This window comes from Labrus mixtus, chromosome 12 (genome assembly GCF_963584025.1).
Source record: "Labrus mixtus chromosome 12, fLabMix1.1, whole genome shotgun sequence".
Classification (NCBI taxonomy): domain Eukaryota; kingdom Metazoa; phylum Chordata; class Actinopteri; order Labriformes; family Labridae; genus Labrus; species Labrus mixtus.
In genome coordinates, this window is record NC_083623.1 from 12,973,225 (window position 1) to 12,993,492 (window position 20,268).

General features: G+C 41.5%; 1 protein-coding gene across 7 annotated transcripts in view; it reads right to left on the reverse strand.

Moving 5' to 3' along the window:
• The window catches only part of nhsl1b (NHS-like 1b), a 103,148-nt gene that overhangs the window by 21,914 nt on the left and 60,966 nt on the right, over positions 1–20,268 (reverse strand). The window contains exon 1 of one of the 7 annotated variants that reach the window (XM_061052059.1): positions 3,885–4,162. The exons of the other annotated variants lie outside the window; for them this stretch is intronic. Within the exon in view, the coding sequence (XP_060908042.1) occupies positions 3,885–3,939 (55 nt within the window). The 5' untranslated portion in view covers positions 3,940–4,162. Of the gene's footprint in view, positions 1–3,884; positions 4,163–20,268 lie in introns of those variants that run through there. 7 annotated transcript variants of the gene reach the window in all.

Here is a 20,268-nt window from a genome sequence, read left to right on the forward strand (position 1 = left end):
AGTTTGTGAGTTAGAAAATTCTACATGTCTTGAAAGAGAATTCACAGCAACATCAGTTTGATTCTCTTCTTGCTTTGATTTCAAGAGCAGAAGAAAGAAAAAAAAAAAAGTCCTGCGTAAGCAGCATCGGCCACTGGAGAAATCTGTTTGTATTTAATTGAGGAAGGAAGGGGAAGTAGCTTTGGGTGCTTTGCATGAAGGTGTCACTCTACACACGGGACAACATGGCACGTATCTGCAACATCACACGAGCGGGCCACACAAGTCATGGGGAGGAGTCAGAGTCAGATGGAGGGAAAAACAAACCACATTGTATCAAGGTAAGGGAGTCAAGACGACTGCAGAAAGTTTTAAACGCTAACTTTTTAGCTGGCATACTTGTCCTTCAGTCTGAGTAACAATAAGACAATACAACAACACAAGCTCTCATTCAGGGGGTTTGACATTAGCTAGATTTAAAAAAAAAATTGATCAACATGTGAAGCTCGGTGAGACAGTCTATTTCAGTATGTTTTCTGTTTGCAAGACAGATAATCAAACCGTTTCCTTTGTTGTTTTTAAAGCACTTCTCTCAGCCAGACATCCAAAATATCAACAAAACACTGTTGAGCTTTTCCTTGTTTCCATAGTAACTGGTAGTTCCTTTAAATGTGCATGATCCAGGAATTGAAGCTCAATCCTAAGCAGCATTTGTTAGCAACTCTTAATCAAACAACATTCACACTTTCCAAAAGTTAGGCTTACCAAGTGAGCGTATCCAAGCTAAGGTTGGTGATCGTGGATGTAGGACTATCTCCATTTAGCCCCGATGTTAGTTAAGACTGCTTTAAGTTTGCCCCTGTCCTGACCAGCACACCGTGTCCATCTGACTGGGACTGAGGGTTTGGAGGAATGGGAGGAAGGGGAAGGCTGGGACAGTGTTGATTGTTTTTGTTTGAGTGCTTTTTTCACAGCTGCTAATGAGCCGTAGTAGAATGCAAAGTGAGTGTGTATGTATGAGCGAGCAGGGGGGGGAGGACAGAAGGCCTCTGAGGTGGAGGTGGGGCTGGGGTCTATCACTACAAATAGGTCGTTAGAGAAAGTGTGAGACAGTGTGTAACCACTTTGATAGACACATATCTGCTGATATGCTACGACGTGGCAAAAGCCCTTCTGTGACCAGTGCAACTTTGTTACATGTGACTAGAAAATGTTCACAAGTGAGTCGAGCAACCTTGAATATAGTTTAGTTTGATTCAGGAGTGACTAACTACTTCTACAGTTAAGGGCTCATTGTATTTATTCATGTCCCCACTTTCTCTGTTACAAAACGTTTTTTTTGCTGCTACCTTTACACCTACAGATTTGTTTCATAGAACAGTAAAACTATCACACATTAGCCTTGTCTTGATTCAGATACTCCTATTTGTGCCCTCCATAAAGTACATCGTATAATGCGTGACGTTTGCAGCATTTGCCAATTGAAACCAGGCGGACAGTTTCATGCAAGTTAGTGATTAGATTTGGGTTCGTGCCATATCTTCCCCTTCCCTGATATAGCTTATCTGGTATCCATTGAGACTAAGAAGTGTCCAAGTTGTCCACACGCAACTATTTGAGTGTTATGACGTCAACACGACGTGTACTTAAATGAACCAGGCACTGTTTCAAGTTGTCGTGTTTTAAGTACAAAGGATGAAAAAAAAAAAAAAAAAAAAAACATGTGTAAGAATGCAGATGAAATTAACCTTTCGACACTGAAAAGTATTTTTAAATCACACAGCATAATGTTGGGCCTCCTTTACAGATTTATTGCAGGACTTTTCTGGATGGACAGAAAGCCATGGTTTGAAATTAGTTATCACTGAGCTTAAAAAAATATCATCAAGGTTTTACAAAAAAGGACAATGCATGGAGGTGAAGAAATAAGGAATCACGTGGAAAATCCAAGTTCAGAGTTCACTTTGACCGTAGCAATTTCATCCAAAACAAACCCCAAATTGGCTTATTCTTGACGCAACATGTCTACATTATTTGTTGGTCCCAAACTCCTGGACAAGTTGGTTATCATCAGTTGTGTTTGTCCACCCGTGTTGTCACACATGTTGTCTTCCAGCGTGCCTGCGCTGTTCAGAATAATCGATCAAATACATCACGAGGCAAAACTCCTCTGAACACAAGTTTGGACCGGAGCATTGCACTAGACTGAAACACGCACACACACAGGTCAATAAAAGGTAATATTTGAAATGTGAAGTGAAGAAAATCATGCTTCTTTTTTGTTTGGTTCCAAAGTTACAAAAACTTCATATGAGAAAGGCCCCAGATATGTATTAATATTTTATTTTTTCAAACAGCTGGGGTTAAATAATTGTTTAATCTGATCCAGTTCTTTAGATTTCTTTCTCACCCACACACGCAGCACAGGTAGCCCCTCCCCCACCCTCCTCTCTGACCCTGGGGTCTGAATAGACCTCAGTCAGGCTATAGGAGACCAAGGACGTGGGGCACAAAAGCCTGTATTGTCCCTCAGCATCAGTCTCCACATCAGGCCTTTCAGAGCCACAATAACCGCTAGCCCCTCACACACACTGGATTGTGGCGCGAAAGTCTTTCAGAAGTCTACTAATCCCTGTGTCCGTTGACATTCCGGCCCCCCTAGGCCCAATAACAAACGCAGACTGAGAGCAAACAGGCTACAAACAGCATCAGAGCTGAAAAACACAAAAGTTCCCCACAGATATCTCTGTTTAATGTATCAGCAAGCACAAACGCACACAGCAAAGCTACGCTGCTGATGATCAATAACTGTGATCAAGATGTATTGACACTGTAAATCCTGAACTGGGTCCCTGATCGACCACCAGCACATACACGATTGACTTTCACGCTTGATACAACTTCCTGTTTAGTAAGGGTCAGTTTTAGGCTTGGGTCAGGTCAAGTGAGATATAGCAAACAGTTAGGTCATCCAGGGGTAACAAACGCAAAAAAAAAAAGTGTATTTTTAAAAATGTATTTACTTTTTTTTGTTTCATTTAGTCATACTTTTGGAATAATTATTTTAGGGTATCCTCATGCCCTATTTGATCATTTTTAAACCATAAAAACTTCTGGGAAAAAAAAGTTATGATGCAAAATATCAGCTTATTAGCCCCAATTAGTATGAATGTCTCAGATGAGGAGCAAAATGCAGGTATATGTGTAGATGAGCTGAGTAATACAACTGCTGGCTAATGATTAATATTATCACATCAACCTTGACTGCAATGCACACATTCACACACTAATACAAGCTATTAATACACCTGAGATTATCAGCTTGCTCTGCATCAAGTAGCTCTTTGTTAAATATCCCCACATGCTTAATAGCCATTGGACTGAACAGCCTTGAAGCATTTTCTCATCGTACTACAATCAGTTCATGCATAGCACACACACCTGTACAGATTGATTTCATATCAAGCTCAAATAAGCTCATTTATTTCTGAGCTCTTATATAAAAAAAAAGTGCTACCAGCTGCCACACTGAGAAACGCTGTTCGGTTATTTAGTGCTACTAGTTGTCGGCTCTGTGAAGTCTTGTTCCTGTGGTTACCTGGTAACAGGGTGCAACAGAGGGTTGTCTCTGGGCTCAGCAGGGGCAACAGTGTGAGAAATATGCCCACAGGAAGTCGTTCTAATAGAATGATAGGAAACTCTTTAAAGCTGGCATGTGCCCACTTTTAAAAACCTTAAATTAAGCAACTGACGTTAAAAATTGCGGAAACAATTGGAACACATTTGGGAAAATCAGAAACTTATATGGAAATGAAATTCTAATAAAAAGGATGCAAAATAGTGGAGATTCCTTAGACTATTTTTGCCAGTGTTGACTCAATATCAAACAAACAAACATATCTTACCCTTCCTTTTGAAGTATTTAATCACAGATTTTAACGAGGTCCCGATAAACACCATTATTCCGCTCGAGAGTATTCTTCAAAAAGAAAGTGCTCTTATAAAAGGCACCAAAAATTACAAAATAAAATCCAAGGAATGAAGGCGGAAGAAGACAGGTTGAGGGAGTGCTGCCGTCAGCTCTCCTCTGCTCACATTCTCACTTCTCGTCGGCTTGGTTTAAGAGTGTGTGAGCGTCTACTGCGTTGACAATAAGCTTCTACCCCTATCTCTCTCTCTCTCTCTAAACACACACACAGCCTGACACTCCTCCCTCAGGCTGTCCAGTCCTCAGAGACACACACACACACACACGCACACACTCGCAGAAACACACACACACACACACACAGCGGGAGGGGTGAAGGACCGGCCCCTCTGCTCCTCTGTGCTTTGGTTACCAAGGAGTTCTGGCTGCCTCTCCCTTTATTTCTCATCATCAGTTGTTCTCTCTCTCGCGCTGTCTTTCCCTCTCCACACTCTCTTTCTTCTCTTTCTCAGCGGGACTCAGAATATAGCCGAAAGTTAAACACACTTTATTGGAAAGAACAGGCACGCTTGTACTGTTTTGCTCTCATTTCATTCCATCACTCTTCATTTGTTTTCCTTTCCCCACTTCCTACTCTGCCCTGCTCTCGCAAAAGTAATCAGTGTGTTGCAGCTCTTCAACACCATGACAGACCCATCGTGGGAATATTCATGCATCTAATTAAACTATAAGTCACCCCCGACAGGAGAGGCTTATACATCCCTAAAATAACATGTTCAGCTTCTTTTTCTCAGGAGGATTAAGCTTCCACCTGCATGCAAAATGCGATGCCAGCGGGAAACATCAAAACAAAACACTAAAGCACTGACATTTATCCCATTGAGCTCTTCTGAAGCATCTTACGGTGAGTAAAAGAATGAATATCACGTTGAGAAGGACTCAAAAGATCATGTCTATACAGCTTTCGAAGGTGTCTCAAATCAGGAAAAAAAAAAGACCTTAATAATAATGTGCTAATTTTCTCAGTATGAACTCTTCCTGTCATCTCGCTGGATGTTTTTCTATCAACTCCTCTTCCTCTGTCAGCTTCTTACCAGCCTGCTGTGTGTGCACATTGCCACTGAATCTGTGCCACATGAATATAGATCACATACAATCCTCCTATTGTCCGATCCCCTCACAATCTATCAAACACACACACACACTCACACACACACACACACTCACAGCCATCAGGGCAGGGCCACCCCTCCTTCTGCAAGCGTATTTCTTTTCAGCCCAATTGGTTGAAGGGGCGAGGGGAGGGGAGGGGAGGGGAGGCAGGCAGGCAGGCAGGCAGGGGGCTGCAACAAGAGCTTGAATTGGGCTGCAAATGATCCTTGAATTTGTGGGTAAAAAGGTTCCCCCCCCCCCCCCCCCCCCCCCCCCCCCCTTCTCTCCCACTAGACCATGGTCATCTGATCCTTTCAGTCTAACCCTGAAGTGTTGTACACAACAGTTTGTATTTTACTATGTGAATGTGTGTTGATTATAATGGGAATCTTTTGATGGATTAATTGTTTTTCTTGTTGTCGAGTTATGAAGCTCTACATTTGGCAAAAAAAAAATTCCACTTGTGTATAAAACAGCTGCCACACTAGCTCAGGTCCACACATAAGTACAAGGTAAACAGTAAAGTTACATTAGACAACGTTTACATTACATTGAAATGGGCTATTTTAATGTTTGAACCAGAAATCTGTCTTGTTCATGTTGTTTTTTTTGTCACTCTATTAAAAGCCCACTTACAATAAACAATAAACATCAAGTATATCTTTAAATTAAAATGTTTAGTTGAAGGCTACAAGTGTCCTCCAGAGTCAATGCTAAAAACCTAAAAGTAAACTGTACACAACCAAAACTGTAGAGTAATCAAATTAACCACCACATTTAAACATTTCTATTGAAGAGGCCAATTAACAAGTAGCCTAACTGTATATGTCAAGAATGAATCTACAACTATTAAAACAATATGTAATTTATCAAGCAAATATTCAGATTCAGAAAACTTAGAAGGAATAGAACCAACAGTAAGAACAGATTTATCTCAGGTCAATATGTCAGTCTGAAAAGGTTTCATAAAAGTCTCTCTCCATATGTCAAACTTGTCTCATTCTTTACTGAGTCCTCGTGTTCTGTCAGCAGCCTCTGTTTGGCTTGTGTCTCACACTGTCTGGCACGCGTACAGTATTAGGATCATTTATGCAGACATGAGCCCGAGCAGCAACGCTCATTAAAGAGCCTATTGTTCTCAGGACAGCGTCAACACACATGCACACATGCATGTACACGCACACACAGAGTGACAGACAGCTCAACAGCTCTATCCGCTTGTAATCTAGGCCGCCTCCAGGATTAAAGCTATCTATCCATCCAGCCATACGTCCATACAGCCGTCCACTCATTCCAAGCGCAGAGGGAAGCCCCAGCACCCTGACCTGAGCCCAAAACAATATCAATCTTTCATCTGTTTACACTCAGCAGCATATGTAGGGAGCGTGTGGACTGAGTGGATGAGACTTTGGAGCTCTGAGGAAGATCTAATTTAACTCCACAATCAAATCAAACAAACAAAAAAATAATCATGAGCAACAACTTCTAAATTGGCCCTGTAAACAACACAACTTAAGATACTTTGTGGATTAAATGTATCAGAAGTGAAGCTCCAAATCCGGAGATAGAAGTGAAAAAAATAACGATAAACAGATCAAAAAAATATCTTTAGGCTTTGAGCTTCTTTGCAGGAAAATAAAGTCCAACACAAGCTAAAACCAAAAGAAATCACAAGTTCAAACATCGGTCTGTGGGGATTCAGCCGTGCCTAAAAAATAGCATGAAGCCAGCGTACAGCGCACATTATTAAGTCCTTTAGCCGATTCATTATTTAAATAATTGATCACACTAATGACACTTTCAGGCAATTATTAGCATGCAAACACAAAATCTCAACACATCCTTGTTATCTTAAGGCCCACGGCAAGACAATGATTATCTGTTCTCGTAGAACAACCAGCAGCACGTGAAAAAAAAAAAAAAAAGGTGATGACCCTCAGAAAACGAAGGAGAAATTAGGAGGAGGGGCTGTGTGAATAATTAACAAGTCTTGTTGCACCAGACGTGATTAAGACTCAAGGGTGAAGTTGGCAGAGAGGTAATAAAGGAGGGAGATGGATGAGGTGCTCCCACTCTTCGTCCTGTCACTGCTCTCCTCCTTTCTTTGTGTGCCCTGTCTCGTTTTTAACACCTTGTTTGGATCGCCTCAAAAATATAAGCCAGGGTGTGAGAGTTTGGAGCCAATCAACCAAGAGCTTTAAAATCTCTAACCCTGGCTTTTATATATGTTTTTTTTTTAAATCACCCTGATGGCTGAATTTAAGTTCAAGTCTTTCCAGCACTTGCTCTGTTTTTTTTTTATCAATTCCCAAAATGCACCCATCCTCCCTCTTTGGTTCAATATTGTAGTCTGTCAAACATCCGTTCAAATCCCGAAGTGCCTCAACACAAACACACACAGATTCCCCCTTTCATCTGACAGGTCTCAGAGTTTATTTCTCTAATTGGACTTCAGAAGGGAGAGCTAAGCTGACCCCCTTAAACCCCCCTCAAATCTACCTGATCCCCTAAAGTCAAAACTCCTTCCTTTCTCTTATTCCCCCGTCTCTATTTGAGACAACAACTCTTTCGTGGCTGTGGATGTAATCCAGCCTGTATTGATTTGACTCTCCGCTCTCTTTCCTCTTGTTTTGTGTAGTCTTGTTCGGTCTCTGACCTTGAACGAAGCGAGTTCCCATTAGTAGGTGAGAAACCTTTGCGAGGTGGAGATAAGCAGGAAAATGTGAGGCGTGGAAATCAAGGCCAAGTGTTTGTTTCACACGTGGGCGCGCGCAACCACTCTGCACAAGTATGTGTGCGGTGCGGTGGAACGTACAGAGGGCCAAACAAGTAGTTACTGAGTCACTAAAGCGAACATGTGAACGGATAGAAACAAAGGAAGGATTGTTCCTGTGAGGTAACTTGTAAGAAAATAAGCTCCTGAAACCAATGTCCCAGTTGGAAATACAGCATATACATTACAACATCAGACCAACTGAAGAATATAAAATGACTAAAAACCAGATTATTTAATTCATACTGATGTATTAAAGTGAAAGGAAGAGGTTGCGAACCCGTTAGCAAGAAATGTTTTATATTTATACTTCACGTCGTGTCTACAAAAATGTATCAATTATAAAACACAGCTCAAACAGGAACTGGATCAAAAAGCCATGAGAGTTTCATAAATAATTACACTACACTCCGCTTCCTCTTAATCCCCCTCCCCCTCTCTTTTTCTGTGAATGAAAATCTATCATTTATAGCTTCATCCCTTCATATCTCCGTGAATGAAAGCGTGGCACCGAGGTGGTGAATGGGAACCCGATGGCTTTGGTCTTCTCGGAGATGTACAGGATGGGAGGCATGAATAATCAACGAGCAAAGAGAGGGGAGGAGGTAAAACCACATGATAGAGGCAGCAAAGTTGGGGATCCCACCTTCTAATTACATGCAACATCTTGTCAACAAACGGTTTAAATTCTCAGCATTTAATAGCTGTTTGCACAAATATATGCTGCTGCTGCTGCTGCCATATTGAAGCGGCAAGACATTGAACTTCTGCAATTGGTTGATGTGCTTGAACAGTGTACCTAAAAAAAAAGAGACTGAAAAATCTGGAGTCTTTAGCTTTTTACATTAAGCAGCAAATACGAAGTTTGTAGATGCTGATGCTGAAGAACCAGTCAGGAAAATGAAAACACAGAAAGAAAGAGAGAAGAAAACAACTCTCTTCAGTGCTCATAAAAACACTCAGGAAGAAAAGTTAAAACTTCACTCACTCCTGAACAAACACAACTCTCTAACAACAATAACAGATGTACACACACACACACACACACACACTCAATCCAAGGTGACAGAGGCTTGTCTGAGTAAACAAGTTATTGTGACTGTTTTTTCTGGCACTAATGATTTTAGCATGGGGTAAAGTTCCCGCGCATCACTGACACATGCACACATAAACACGTAGTTCAACAAACTGTACTGCTGAATGACCTTTCTCTGACACCACCCTCCTGCTGTCTCTCTCTCACCCCTCCTGTCTTCCTCTCTCTCTCTCACCCTGATGTGTCTCTCTCTCTCTCTCTCTTCTGTCTTTCTTGAGTTGCACTTGTCTGTTCAGCAGACAGAGGTTACTGGGTAACACCAATCCTCCTTCCTCCCCCACCTCTCTCTTGTGGTGTTTTCCGTCTGACCTACTCCATTGAAGCAGCTGGCATTCCTTCACACGCACAAACACATACAGAGACACACACACACACACACACACACACACACACACACACACACACACACACACACACACACACACACACACACACACACACACACACACACACACAAACCTTTCCATCAATGCAGACATGTCACCATCCTATAACCCTTACAAATGTAAATACTGAAAACTCCTTGTTAATTCTATGCCTCATTTTGAATCACTGCAGTTTCTGTCGATGCGATGTCCCTCTGTTCACCATCAGAAAGTCAATGTCCCTTCATCAGTGTATTTGCATGATTACATTCAGACACAGCGTGCCTTGAAGAGTCTTGACTGATGGAGGCAAATGTACTTCAAGCAACTGAAGTGGCTCTGAGTGACATCATTTAAGTGGAAAGATTTAGTGTATGTGTGCGGTGCGGAATAAGCAAGGTACCGTACTTCACCTGTCACTTGAGCAAATAGGAGAGGGGGATTTTAATTCAGAAAAAAAATCCACTGAATGTGTCTGAGTGCATTTTTTTTAACACAAAAGCCAAAGATTGTCACCAGCTACTTACAGGGTAAAATGTTGGGATTATAAGTGGATTCAGGTTTAACATGATAACCACTGCATTTTGTGTCTGAGTCTGTGTGAACGCTGTCTTATTCTCTTCAATGAAAGGCAGTGGGGCCTCCTATAGGCTGCTGCTCCTTTGTGATCCATGAGAAAAACCTCAGAGTCTGTGTGGCAGCCTGCAAAACTACGCCCTGAGCATGAACACACCATCGCTGACATAACCAGACTCTTTTGTGTTTCACAAGCATATGTATGTGCACGTTAAAGCTTTGATGCACTGACACACGTGTGTTTGTTTGTTTTTTTCTGTTCAAACACCATCACGCTTTTCTCACACAGTGTGTGAGTGAGAGAGAGAGCGCAATCTTTGAAAAAAAAAAAGGGAAGCACAATACTAATGTGGGAGATGGTATCAAAAGCAAAACTTTGCACAAAGACTGACAAAAAAGAAGGGCAAGAAGAAAGAGATGGGGAAGCAGAGTTTGCATTGACCAAAATGTTTTGAAAAGACTCCTTGATGTGGTAGAAGCGGATTTTTCATTCTGCTGAGTGGCGATGTGAGACAGGATAGAAAAGACAAGGCAGCATTTAGAGCGACAGAGGAAACAAAAGAGAGGAGATAAAGGCAGCAGGGAGCGGAAAGTTTGGGGTGGAGGGCATGGAAGCAGATGAAGCTAGAAGCTACTAGAGTGAGCGATAGATGACGTGTGAACGAAAAAAACATCCACAGTTGGAGAACAGATATTACACACACAAACACACACAAAGGCCCAGCAGGCTTGGCGGTCATTGCCTAATTTTCTCCCCCCCCTTGGCGTCTGACCCGGGCGCTACTTTCCGATCCCCTTTGAAATTCAATCCAGGATAAAAGAGATAGAATGACGGAGAGATCAGATAGAGGATATACGTACCTCTGTCTGAACATGTGGGAAGACAAGACTACATGTCTACTAAAGAAAAAAAAAATGTGTGCATGATTTCTGGAAGCAGAGCAAAGAAGAAGGCCCATAAAAAAGGCCGTCTAATAGCGTTAACGGCTAGAACTGCACAAACTGACAAGGAGGCATGCAACCATTAAATAACTCCTTTCTATACATTAATTTAACGAGCAAACTTTATGGCCCAATGTTTAGCTCCCGCACAATAAGAGGCGTATCACTCTGAAGACGAACACGCCTGTTGAGCAGGGAGTAAAAACATTGTTTCTTTACGAGCAGGCTGATTTGTACGCCTGAGTTTTTTTGGAGCCTTCACGGAGGGTGGCAGTTTTGTTGCTAACCTGAAGCGTTTTATGTCCCCGTCAAGATGGATTTGTGGCTAAACGTCCATTTCCCCCCCGGCAACAGGGGTTTAAATCTAACCCAAGTTAGCAGGACCATAACATGAAGACAGGAGGTGGTTGGAAACTGGAGGTTTTTTTTACTTGTTACTTGTTAAGACAAATTCATGCATGATGTGTTTTTGGTGTTTAAAGGGGCTTTTTTTTCTTTCTAATTAGAAGTCCAGCACGTATTAAACTACACCTTCAACATGGTATTACAGATAATGATGACATCACTTTGCTCTGGAATTCCTCACAGCTACTGATCGGACTGCCATGTTTGGATGTGAAACCCTTTTCTTTGGACAGTTTAATTAACGGCTCTGTTTGTTTTGATGAGGCAGACACTTATGTTTGTGTAATTCAACAACAAAAAAAAAACACTTAAGAAACATTTACCTGAAAACGATCCAAGTCATAGAAACAAGCTATTTAAGGTTTTTAAATGACCTTGACATTTTATTTTTATTTTCTTGAATTACTTGACTTTGTTTGATTAATCCAGTCAAAGATCCCACGTCTACAAGAGTTGCATCTATGTTTATATTTTTTGCTGACTGAGCAGCATTGTAGCATGACAGAAGACTTGTAAGTCATTCAGAGTTGACCTTGGCTTAAAATCAATTCAGCAGTTTTCTGTAGCATTCAGTTATTCAATCAAACTACTCGACTTTATGCTGCAGTAACACATGTTTAACATGCTATAATAAAATAATCATCCAGTGGAAATCCCCATCCTGTCAATGATAGTGAAACGTGATAGTGAAAGACAGACCCTGGCAACCCCGAGACTACATTAAGAGCCATTACCATCCAGTCAAACGGTCTCCTCTTTTATTGACTCCTGGCCATTCTCACTTTTCAGTGGACCCTCTGAGGACCAGCAGCATCAATAATCCACAGTGCCTAAGTGTGGCTGTGGGTCTAACTGGTCCAGTGTATAATAATCACATTAAGCAGGCTGACATCATTCTGCATGCTTTTGTATGCAAGTGTGCACATGTTATCGTATATGTGTGCCTGCAGCAGTTTTATATACGATCTATTGCATTTAAACAACAAACCTAATCACACGTCCTGTACCTTTAAGGAAAACGACACCACTGCGCTGCATCTCTGAACCTTTTATCTTGATTGTGTCTTTGTTTGTGTTACTGACACATACATGCACATTTAGGTTATAAGACAATACACCTGGATGTGCCTGTAGTCACATACTATACATAAAAACACTATATTACACACACACACACAAGTTAGTATACTTATTATACATCCATGTAGCAGTGCACACAACATTATGTGGGCTGCCCGGCTGGTTATCTGACCTACATTTCAACACCAGGGCTGTCTACTTTTCTCTCCTAAGGGCCTGTGTGTGTGTGTGTGTGTGTGTGTGTGTGTGTGTGTGTGTGTGTGTGTGTGTGTGTGTGTGTGTGTGTCCTTTCCTCCTACCTACACCACAGCCGAAAAAACATTCATTAATCCAATTTTATAATTACCTTCACACACAAAATGACACATAAACATAGATATGATACACTGTGGAGTGTTTCTAGACTAGTTGTCCAATTAGTCGACACAGTTTGTGTGTTTCTACAGTACCAGACTTTAAAGGGCTTAATTAAAAGTGCAATGTGAATAATGTCCAATCTGGAGTAATGGCAGTTATCAATAGGTAGCAGATGGAATATAACTTCATTTGTTTTAACAATATGAATTAATTAGCATTAATATTTCACTGAACATTTTACACTGACGGCTTTTATGACACGGTTGCGTTAATTTGATTTCCAATCAACTACAAACCACTACACCCTGAATGAGCGCTGGTGAAAAAAAACAGAAAACAGATGTGATAAATGTTGCTTGTTTTTATACTCTTACACAATGTGGTTCGAGTATACAGCTGTGCGTCGCTGCTGTTGCTGCAATGACCCCTTACCAGCTCAGGCTGATGCCGAGAAGGTCTTGTCTGATTTAAGCTCAGAGGCACAGAGGCAGACTGAGCTAATTTAGGGTAAGTGCCTCCAGTAGCTCAAGGGCACAAAGCAACAAGCCACCTGAGGCTAGCCTGCATCACACTGAGGAAAGCCGGATAATAAGTGTGTGACTGTGTGTGTGTGTGTGTGTGTGTGTGTGTGTGTGTGTGTGTGTGTGTGTGTGTGTGTGTGTAGACACAGAGATACCAATTGGAGTCGGTTAAGAGACATATCATCTAAAATGTGTGCAATTGTGTTTATCAACAGTTCTTCCACCACTGGAGCAAAATAGACAGCATGCAGGGTTGACCCACTTCCCACATTGCACCCCACTTCTCATCAGCAGCAACAGTAGGTCATTTGGGGAGGGGAGGGGAGGGTGGGGGTGAAACAAGAACAATCCAATGGACAGTCAGAAATGCACCAATTGACCAATGACCACAAATTTAGGAAATGAGCAGGACAATAAGCCTGGAGGTGCAGGCTCAATCAGGAGGTTAGATTTGAAGTCGGATGTCAGTTCTGGTGGCTTGAATTGATTACTCTTATTAACCAACACATTCAAACTGCGTGACTGAGTTTGACTCTGTTCAACAGGCCTCTAACATTGATCCAGTTTACATCTCCTCTCTGACAATTTGTCTGTTTAAGGTGATTTCGCATTGCTTTCACAAGCGCGCACAAAACTTCCCCTACTACCAACGGTGGCAGTCTTAAATCACAAATGTTGAAGACCTTCGGGAACAGTTTGTGTAAACACATTTGATGAAATGGAAATAAAAGGGTAGCCTTTTATGGGACAATTATGGCATGATAACATCAGTAATATCTAAAAACCTGAATCTTCTCATGAATCCTTATAATCAAGTATTTAAAGTTTTTGCACTGAATCGGTCCCACAAGCATACCTTACATAGAATAACATTTAAAATAAGTTAAAACACAGAAAGATCAATGTTATGTACTTTGTGACCAGACAGCAGTGCGAGCCCTCATGTACACAATTGCAACTGCAAACAGAACATCTAGATGCTACTGACCCACTTTCCAAAAGCCTCATTAAGAGAACAGTATAACAATCAGTGCCATCATCATTATGGAACATTTTATTGATACCCTCAAAGACTGAGGGAGATGAAAGGTCACAGTCATGGTGGTGCTTGCCAACAATCGAGCTCAAAAGATGCTCAGTCAGACCACAGCTGATATCTACGTGTGTACAATTGCTCTCAATGTGGTTTCATTATAATCATCAGAAGTTCTATACATTAATGCTAAAGAATTAGAACAAGTGTGTGTTGTAATCCAGGGTATAGGCAGATAGGGTTAAGTATGTCTCAGAACAGGCTTAGTGCTCATTCAGTACACACACAAACACTGAGACACTGTGATGGGTGTTTGTATCTCTCTTATCAAATAGACTCATGGATGCACTTTGCAGAGATGTGTATGTGTGTGCACATGCATCTGGGTTCCTGGACTGATAATCTGGTGTTGAGATCTCGTCTGGGGGGGAAAAAAAAAAAAAAAAACTGAACCCCAAATCCACTTAAACCCTCCCTCCCCTAACTACCCCTTTGCTACCCGACTCCCTCCCCGAGTCTCTCTCCGTTCCTCCCCTTTCTGTCCCATCTGAGACATAATGGAGGGATGGAGGCATTAATAGAGAGAGCAGACCTCTCTTTGGATGCAATGTGTGCGTCCTCCTAATGGGCCCCAGGAGGAAACGAGACCAGCTCCCTGATCAAATACAACCAAAATTTAGAACCGCCATCACACCAAATTAAATTCCTGGTAACACCTCATGTGCCTCTTTCGTGTGGGGATAATTGGGTAATTAAATGTGATCAGCAATTAATCCAAAGGAAGGTAATTACATTGGGTAATTACCATAATCCCATTACTATAGTCTCACCATTTAAAGTGTTTTTGTGTGTGGCTTTAAGTCATTACTGTATCAGTTGAAATAAATAAAAAAATCTCTGGTGATCAATATCGAACTCAAGGCTGAAAGCACCATTTGTCTGTTGAATGAGCCCGCCTCCTTTTCAGTGTTATTACGCCACCTTGTGGTGAAAAGTAGCAACAACTGACCCAGATATATTTGGTTTTCAAATCATCTTTGCTAGATATCTTTCAAAAGTTAACAGCAGTCAAGGAATGTATGCTGCTTTAAACAAACACAATTAGAGCAAAATTGTTCTACCCAATGGTTTTACAAGCAAATTAAAAAAAAGGCTGTAGCTTTTACTTTTACATTTCCCCTCTGATTTTTGTCTTTAACCCAAATCCACATACACACGAGGAGAGGGAAACCCTCCAAAAAGAGACGTTGCCATGGTGAGGACAACTCATTAACGAGACAGATTTAAAGAGGCTCTTAAAATCACTTTCTCTCCCCTGCCTAGCTTCTCTGTCTCCTTTCATAATCAGGCTCTATGGGGGGACATGAGCTTTTCAGCGGCTTGGCTTTGCTTTCTGAAGCTTAATGGAAACATCCAGCTGATCGGGACATGAAGGGGCCTCAGGCTGAGGAGGAGGCAAAGTAGACGGACATAGGGGCAGGGGTACACACGCTGAAGTAAAGTGAGGGGCTCTGTGGTTGATGAGAGTTATAGTGATAAAACATGAGGCTGGTTCAAGGGTGGCTATCAGATTATTTTGGTGTGGTTATTAGTATTTCAATGTAATGTAATTAATGAGATAAAAGCTCCTGTGAGGATATATATATATATGTATAAAGGTCATATTTATGAACTAAACAAATAAGTTTGTGTGACATTCTGTAGTCTGAAGTAAGATTTGTATTTTTTCTGAACATTACAGCCAAAGTCAGGAATGTAACTTTGTGTGCTTAAGAGAGCAGACAGGTCAGCGGGCCAAACAGGGCCAGAATCATCAAAGCACCAGACTGAGAGCAGCATGAGGTGGAAAAAAAGCTCCCTCTTATTGCAGCTCTCATTAAAGAAATGAGCTGTGACTGAGGCCTGGGCGGCCAGTGGAGTGCTTAAACGTACTTATCCTGCACTACGGCACAATTAGATTTTTCAATTACTAACACCAAGACCACTGTTAAATTGACCGGGGCGACGGAGGAGGGCAAAAGCTGGCCAGATTACGTCTCGAAATCGCCTTTGTATTCAAAGCCTGTTGTAGTAATTCAAATGTTAAGACTAACTCTTACAATTATTACACACTTTGTTTTTCTAATTTTAAATAATAATGACTAATTTTCTCATGCAATTGATGAATAAGCTGATTTTTGTCTAAAAACATCAACTTTATATTTTCAATGGGGTACAGGTGTCTGTGACTCGACTGACTGCACATGTCCTCCATAGAGAACATGACATCACACAAACCCATCACTCATTGTGTGTTTGCAACACATGAGCATCTACACTTACTTAAACTGACTTCATTGTGATAACTGCAAGGAGACAAGAGAAGCTAGGTAAAGATCTGCATGTGTTATATTGTCGTACCACTTTGTCGTCCTGATCTTCCAGGGTCTTGCTGCCTTATTGTGTAATGCATCAAACACACCTCCAGGAGGCTCCCTTTGTCAAAGTGGAAAACAAGGCACTGAGTAGACTGAAGTAAATGGAGGTTTATTGTAGGGAACAAAGCAAGACAGAAATTAAGCCACTCAAAAAGAAACAAGAAAAATAAAGAATATTTAAAAAATTCCCTGAATGATAATGAAGAATTCTTCGATTCTCTTAATAGTCATAAGATCATCTCTGCTCTTTGAAAGCTCGCAGTTTATCCATCCTCTGATCCATTAGGTCAATGAGCAGATAAATGTCTCCTTAGATTCAAGTGATTATGTGGCTTTTATGTCCTGATGTGATAATTAAGTTGTTAAATAAAACTCGATTCTAAACATATGGGGCTCTGCGGCTTCCTCACACCTGATCCCTCCTTAATGAAACACTGATCTCCCTCCTTCAATCCTCTTCCACTGCTCCCAGTCTCCCAAATCAGAAAGCCAGCTGATCCCAGTCCATACTATTTATCTAACCAGATTATCTGTGACAACTATATTTCATGCAAATGACTCACGCACAACGTCAGACAAGAAGGACAACCCAAAAAAACCCGCTAGCTTCCTGTGAGATTAGAATCCAATGACAAACCCCGTTATTCTGCTTTCAGATCAGAATCTTTTTGTGATAAATCTCATACTCTATTAGTCTAGTAACATGATATTAAATACTTGGAAAAGATCATTTATCATGCCTTTAGTATAATGAAGCTCCCAAAAGAGCTTTTGAATAAGACATCTTGGAGAAGTCTGTTCTAAGTCTGAGCAGTCAGAAGAGTATTTTCTTATGAAAATGTCTCAATGTACCATGAGTGATGTGGTTTATTTCACAAGTAAAACAGAAGAAGAAGAAGAAATCGGTCACCAGCAGAGATGATATAATTGTTTGACGGTCAGATGATCTCGTCTACATCCAGTGAACCAAGAACTGATTTGGTCGTCATTCTCCATCAGTTTCCAAACATATCGTGGTTTAAGCTCTCACAAAAACAACCGTCTTAACTTTGGGGTGTGAACTTTAATAACAAGCGTTCAACACAATTTAGTGACATATGTTAGAGGAAATGATTAACTAAATATAGAACACTAGACAAAGGAAAGAAAAAAACACCAAAACACACACACACGGAGTTGGTGTTTGTGAAAGTAAAATCAGCGACAACAGCAGAGCAACAAAGATGAAAAAATGAAGGACACCTCCGACCTACTGATAAACACAAAGACACCATGATACACAAAGACAGACAGAACTCCACAAACTCGATTACCTCCCAATATTTGTCAGCGATGACTTCATTAGTCCTTTGTCACACATGATGGAGGAGCAACTGTTCCGCCAATCAGCAAGCAGCCTTTACCTATTAGGCCAATAACAAGTTGATGTCTCCATCTGTTAGACACACCGAGCTATTACCCAGTAATCACACTTTGCCTCCTTTATCTACTGACTGAAAGATGTGTGCAGGGAAGAGCATGGCGGTTATATTCAGAGAGGATAACTGTCGCAGGGTCAAAAAAAAAGAAACAAGCCGACACGCACTCATTCCCACTGACACACACACAGCGTTAAAGACTTGATCAGTGAAAGAGAAAGATGTCAGAGAGAGAGAGAGAAGGATTGAAGGAGACAGAGTTGCTTTGAGGGAAAACAGAGCCTTAACCCATTTTACAGTTGAATGACCCAGTGCGACCCCTGACCCCCAATTCCCGGCTGTGTGTGTGTGTGTGTGTGTGTGTGTGTGTGTGTGTGAACCCCCTTCTTTTCTTCATCTCATTAAGCCGTGTGTCATGCTCTCTGCTCCATTGTTCTGCCACCTCCAACCTGCTTTTGGGGGGGTTTTTCATGCACATTCAGGACTGAGTGTATACTTGTCTTTACTCATCTGTGTTTGAGTGTGTTCGAGTGTAGGTGAAGAGCACCCAACAAACCTCATTGTACTTTTATGTGTTTCACCTCAAACCCTTAAATCTCAGCGGAAGAGCTGCTTTGACTGGCTTGTTTTCTGCACATAGTGAGGAACGTGATCAGTCATTTAGCAAGAAACGCTAACTGCCCAGTTTGTCAACTTAAGCCAGGGTTGAGGAAGCTTGTTTAGAAATAAGCGGACTGGTTTAAGAGAGGCGCAGGATAGAATAAGAGACGAGAAAGAAGCTCAACTTTGAGTTTGTTTCTTCTAGTTCTTACACATTCCTCAAAATGTGTATGGAAAGGAGACTAAAGAAGGCTGTTTCTACTCTTTTAACAGAGCTTATACAGTTTTCTTAAAACTTTAATCAATAACACAACCAGCAGTGATATAACCAAAATATGTCTTAATTCAGGGTGGCTCTGATGAGCGTTGAACCTGCAATCTATGCACAATCCTGAGTTAACCGCCGAGGTTTTTTTTCCACCGTGAAAAGCTTGGAGATGTGGTTTTGTTTGTGAACAAAACACTGAGGGCAGCACGATGACAAAGCACTGAGGCAGAGACCAAAATCCCACTGCCACAATCGTATTACCCTAACTGAATTTCAGCAGTGCTTCCCCTAAATGGAGCCAATCCATTTCATTTGGCCTCGTCTTTATACTCTACAAGCCGGGACTCCCTCAGGTAGTCGTCCCTTAGGGGCTGTTGCCACTGATTGGTCGATAGCTGAACCTGCTGTCCCACTGAGGGATTATGGGGGATCTGGTAAAACCAACACCTGCTCCTCGGCTGAAATGGTATTAAATAAATAGGCGGATGAGGGAGTTAGGCATTGTGGAATAAAGATTTTTTTTTTTTTAAGAAATTGAAGAGTAAGTTAGGTAGACAAAAATAGGAAGTAGTATACACAGCATGCAAGGCGGAAAGACGAGAACAAACGCAGGCATACGGGAAAAGGAAAACAAAAGAAATAGCACAACTCCAATTTGAGCGTGTTTTTGTGTTTAAGGATGGTCTGTTCGGCAGAGCATGAATACAGAGTGACTGGGAGGTTGATTCAACCTAAAGAGCCCAGACAATACTGTACCCATGGTGGCGACATCTTGAGCTGTCACGGCTAGTTAGCCAGAGCAGACGTGAGTATGGGCTGCACTCGTCTGGCTGCATATTGTCACAGTAAACACACAGGAACAACAGATTTAGTTTAAATATATGCAAAAACTCAAGGTGAGTAGTAATTAATGTTAACGGACAGAAAAGACCCCCCTTTTCAAAAGCAGTTTGGAAAATAAAGAATCTCTCTTTCTCTCCCCTACTTTTGCAACTAACTTTAGACTTTAGGTTGCTCATCGGCATGATAAGCACTTTTTAAATAATAAAACATCCTTGAGTATCATTGCAACTAAATACGATCATGTAACAGACCATATCACATCCTTCAGCACTCTCTTATCCCACTGATGACTTCTTTATGTAGTAGCCAAGGTGAAAGTGGGTCGCCTCCATAACCCCTTCAGCTCCATCACCCCTGCACTGTCAGCTCTGTTGCACTAACCCTGCAGGCCTAACCCGTCACCTCCAGCTGCTGGCTATTGTGTCTTCTTCCCAGGGGTGGACAACCAGGGGTGATATGATTTCCTACTGTCCCAAACGAGAGTGAAGCACGCCCTGGGTAAAAAACGGCACATG